The sequence below is a fragment of the Salmo salar genome, chromosome ssa15, assembly GCF_905237065.1.
Source record: "Salmo salar chromosome ssa15, Ssal_v3.1, whole genome shotgun sequence".
Lineage (NCBI taxonomy): Eukaryota > Metazoa > Chordata > Actinopteri > Salmoniformes > Salmonidae > Salmo > Salmo salar.
Genome location: NC_059456.1, coordinates 105,345,175 through 105,350,048, shown reverse-complemented (window position 1 = coordinate 105,350,048; position 4,874 = coordinate 105,345,175). Strand labels below are relative to the sequence as shown.

Genomic DNA, 4,874 nt, shown 5'->3' with positions numbered 1-4,874 from the left:
GTTTACATACAGTTATATGTCGAGGAACAACAACGTGTTGGATCTTCATCCCTACAGGAGAGAAAGATAGCATCACATAGCAGCCATGTACCACACAGCAATATGACCATCAGTTGATCTGTACAATACATTTTAAAATGGGACTATGTGGAGTAATATGGCTATTTATGTCTACAGTATATACATTATAGGAACACTTTAGGCTACCGACAGCAAGGTGAGTGCCTCAGGCCTTGATGGCTGAATGGAACGGGGCACTGGGCTATGCTGTGGACTGACGTCACCTGTCCGCTTCCCCCTAATCCAACTAGTTGGGACGTGGACAGCTCCAGCTCGCGTTGCTCCTGCTCACTGTCAAACAGAAGGCAGAGGGGAAAAGGAGCAAGCCTCCTCTAGCACGGTAAGCTCCTAAATTAGCTTTTCTTTTTTTTTTTAAACATGAAATTCACCGTTACTTTTGATTGTGTATAGAAATAATGGCACGACCATGATTCCGCATGATATATAAAAACATAAATATTATTATTATTATTGCTGAATATGTACTTCTGCACTTTCGGTACTTGATCCGTTAAAAATAACATTTATAATTGTGGTCCTATTGCAGGTTATAATTCAAATGAGAGTGAGTCTATTTGTGCATGTGGATGTTGTGGTGTTCCAATCCATTATGATAGGCTATAAAAAAGTGTTTTGAATAATATATTAATGGCAGAACAGGTTTGTTATTATGTATTGTTTTTTAATTTGTATTCAATATTTCTGTTCTCCATAGATTTCGTGATGCGCAACGCGTGCGTAAAACCAGACAGAGCCGACCTACACAGCAGCCAACGTGACACTTCACGGGCGCCTGTTTTAACTCTGAACAAACATGCATTCTGAACGACGTGCTTTCCTCTATACTTATGTGATATAATACTTTAGAAGACGTTGAAGATGGAGAATATATCTATTGCGAACTCCCGCAGCGGAGCTCCGGTTGTGTGTAACGAATCCGTGGACTACTATTATCTGAGTAACCGGACAGATCTGAACTGCACACCGCAATCAGAGTTATACTTTTATGCTGACCTCTACGTGGTCCTGCCGGTGATATATTCGGTGATATGCGCCGTGGGGTTAACGGGGAACACGGCGGTTATCTACGTTATCCTCAAAGCGCCCAAAATGAAAACCGTGACCAATATGTTTATCCTAAACTTGGCGATAGCCGACGACCTGTTTACCCTGGTCCTACCCATCAACATCGCCGAGCACTTGCTCCACTACTGGCCCTTTGGAGAGGTGCTGTGTAAGATCATCCTGAGCATAGACCACTATAACATCTTCTCCAGTATCTACTTCCTGACGGTCATGAGTGTGGACCGTTATCTGGTCGTCCTTGCGACGGTGCGTTCCAAGCGCATGCCCTACCGTACCTACCGAGCGGCCAAGATAGTGAGTCTGTGCGTCTGGATCCTCGTGATTCTAATCGTAATGCCGTTCACGGTATTCGCTGGGGTCTACATCAGTCCGGACGACTCGGACAGGAAAAGCTGCGTTCTCAGCTTCCCAAGCCCAGAGAGTTTGTGGTTCAAGGCGAGCCGGATATACACCCTGATCCTTGGCTTCGCCATCCCGGTGTCGACCATCTGTATTCTCTACACCATGATGTTGTACAAACTACGGAACATGCGCCTCAACTCCAACGCCAAGGCGCTGGACAAGGCTAAAAAGAAAGTAACTATTATGGTGTTTATAGTCTTAGCGGTGTGTCTGTTCTGTTGGACCCCGTTTCACCTCAGCACCATAGTGGCTCTCACCACCGACCTGAGGACCACTCCGCTGCTCATCGGGTTGTCCTACTTCATCACCAGCCTCAGCTACGCCAACTCTTGTCTTAACCCTTTTCTTTATGCCTTCCTGGATGACAGCTTCAGGAAAGCTTTCAAGAAGATGCTAGAATGTAGACCGGCAGGAATGTAGTAGCCTACAATGACCTAGGGGCTAGTGGAAACATGTTTAATAAGATGGTATGTTAATATTGATATCAATCAAAACAAACTATGATTATATTATTTATGTTTGCTTGAATCTGTGTTAGGGGCTGTTCATTGTTGCCATGGTATGACTTAAATATTTAACATGGTGTATATGATATGGAAAAACTAATATTTATTCTGGCAAGCCTGCCTTTCTGTTATTATGAAGTTTCTTCTCCTTATGTCACTTTATTTTTTCATGGACTTTTGTCTCCCTCTTCTGTCCCGAGAGGGCAGGTAGCCTACACTGTAGTGAAGCTAAGGGCCTTCAAAGTCAGGACTGTAACAAGTCCTCTGCAGTGACCACACCGACTCAAGACAATGACGTAGCTTATGAACTTTTGCTGTAAATACTTGTTCACTTAAAAGGCCTATGTCATTGTCAACTATAGTCAGTGGTGTCAAATGATGCATAGTCATAATGTATCCAGGCTAATCTACATGATCTAAATATGATAACTCATTATACATTTCCTCAAGTCTATGTTATGGAGAATAATAATTACAACATATTACTGTGTTCAAGTATTAATTTTGTGTTGACATGACACACTTTGAAAATAACTTTTAGCGTTTTCCGATGCCAAGAGAGTCCACCTGGTACCTAATCACAGTTACTGTAACACTTCTATACTGTATCATCCAAACATAAATACATTGATTTTTATATCTGCAGACAAATAAAATATAAGCAAATAACTGTGTGTTTTATTTGTAGGACGGCAATATAGACTCTCATTCATAACGGACCATACAGAGCATATGAGCCTACATCTCATCTGCTGCTGTGTACGTCCAGCTAAATGCATCAATACCAAATAAATCGAATGTGATATATTGGCGATGTCTAATTTCATTTTTTTTTTTTTTTAAATGGCTGTATTTATCTTTACTTATTCATTGGATATGATGTATCATACAGTAATGATGTGCTGACTGTCACATATACTTAAATACAACAAAAAATATATAGTAACTATGTTCAAATAAATATTACCACTGTTCAATATGCAAAATTCTTTATTAAAATCAATAAATAATCATGTCCAATACATTGTGCTAACCTAAATACCTCCAGAGCCTAGTTGGGCCAATGTTTAGAATTTAGAATTTAGAAATTTAAAATTTAGAATTTAGAAATGTTGTTCTATTTCCAGACATTCAGTTACATAGCATTAATTAAATAATAGATATAATATAATTTTCTATGATTTAAATATCCCCCCATGTAATGTTAATTGGGATCTAACATGGCCGCCGTAGAATGTTGTAGTGTCATGTAAATCCATTATAATGAGGAAACCCCAATGTCCCGACTCCGTAAATATATGGCTCTGGACATCTCCAGAGTTGGAGATAGAAATGACCACTAATCCACGTCCAGTATCTGTACTAGTAGTGTTATTTCTGAAAAGCATAACTGGAATAGCAGATATTATAACATGTACTCTCCTCCCACCTCCTCATAATACAGCGTACTCTCCTCCCACCTCCTCATAATACAGCGTACTCTCCTCCCACCTGCTCATAATACAGCGTACTCTCCTCCCACCTGCTCATAATACAGCGTACTCTCCTCCCACCTCCTCATAATACAGCGTACTCTCCTCCCACCTCCTCATAATACAGCGTACTCTCCTCCCACCTCCTCATAATACAGCGTACTCTCCTCCCACCTCCTCATAATACAGCGTACTCTCCTCCCACCTCCTCATAATACAGCGTACTCTCCTCCCACCTCCTCATAATACAGCGTACTCTCCTCCCACCTCCTCATAATACAGCGTACTCTCCTCCCACCTCCTCATAATACAGCGTTGTGAAAACAAAGATAAGCTTGTGATTGATTGATTGTTTGTCTCAGTCTCTCAGTCTCACTCACTCACTCACTCACTCACTCACTCACTCACTCACTCACTCACTCACTCACTCACTCACTCACTCACTCACTCACTCACTCACTCACTCACTCACTCACTCACTCACTCACTCTCTCTCACAAATGTCCATGGTGTCCTAAAAGTGACACTGAGAAGGGAGAGGTAGAGTGGGACGGAGTGATGTTCCCGTCATGTTACATGTAGGTCACAAAATAATGAAGACACCTCATCAAGTGTTAGCAGCGGCGTCTATGGGACGTGTGACAGTTAAAAATATGTAAGAACATAACATCATGGTCATGGTTTACACTTAGAATGAGGAAATGGCGTGCTCAACTCAACCGTTTGTAGTAACAAGGAGTATTTGGGTGTCCTGGGTTCAAAAGATATACAGTAGAAAGTAGTAAAAAATAAAAAAAAACCCTGCACTTCACTAAAATATTATTTAAGTTTTAATTCATGTTTTTTAGCAGCAAAGTTGAGAGCAAACGGAGGTATTTCGGCCACAGCCTTTGTTAGATTTTCATAGATTTAACAGGCATATAGTGAAAGTGCCCCACCCAGTGGCTAATATAGGGAACTACGGTTGATCTGATTGATTTATATTATTTGACAAACTTTATTCAGACATATGACTTATATCCATCATCACATTATAAATAGGCCCTACATATTTCATTAAATGATTAGGTCTCAGTCTGTCCTGTCTATTTCCAACTTGAATATACACACATAGGCCAATGTTAACTACTTTGTTCTTTTAGTTTAGTATCCATCTTGGAAAGGCCATGGTCTGTGAACTCCACTCAGGGCATTCTAGTCTAACTGCCAAGTTAAAACAAGGACATGGTTTAAACCATATAAATATAATATATAGAAAGACCTTGGAACCTCTAAACCTGGCAATGTGACTGGTAAACTCATTTATGAGGCCAGTGCAATAGATTCTAATTTATGTTAAAACACTACG

The 4,874-nt window shown here is 40.6% G+C and overlaps 1 protein-coding gene across 1 annotated transcript; it reads left to right on the top strand.

The window, feature by feature from the left end:
* Window positions 1-274: 274 nt before the first annotated feature.
* Window positions 275-3,029, top strand: LOC106572941 (neuropeptides B/W receptor type 2). The gene is made up of 2 exons (XM_014147534.2): window positions 275-400; window positions 776-3,029. Exon 2 carries the CDS (start codon window positions 940-942, stop codon window positions 1,966-1,968), a length of 1,029 nt encoding a protein of 342 aa, XP_014003009.1. The 5' UTR covers window positions 275-400; window positions 776-939; the 3' UTR covers window positions 1,969-3,029.
* The last annotated feature ends 1,845 nt before the right edge of the window (window positions 3,030-4,874 follow it).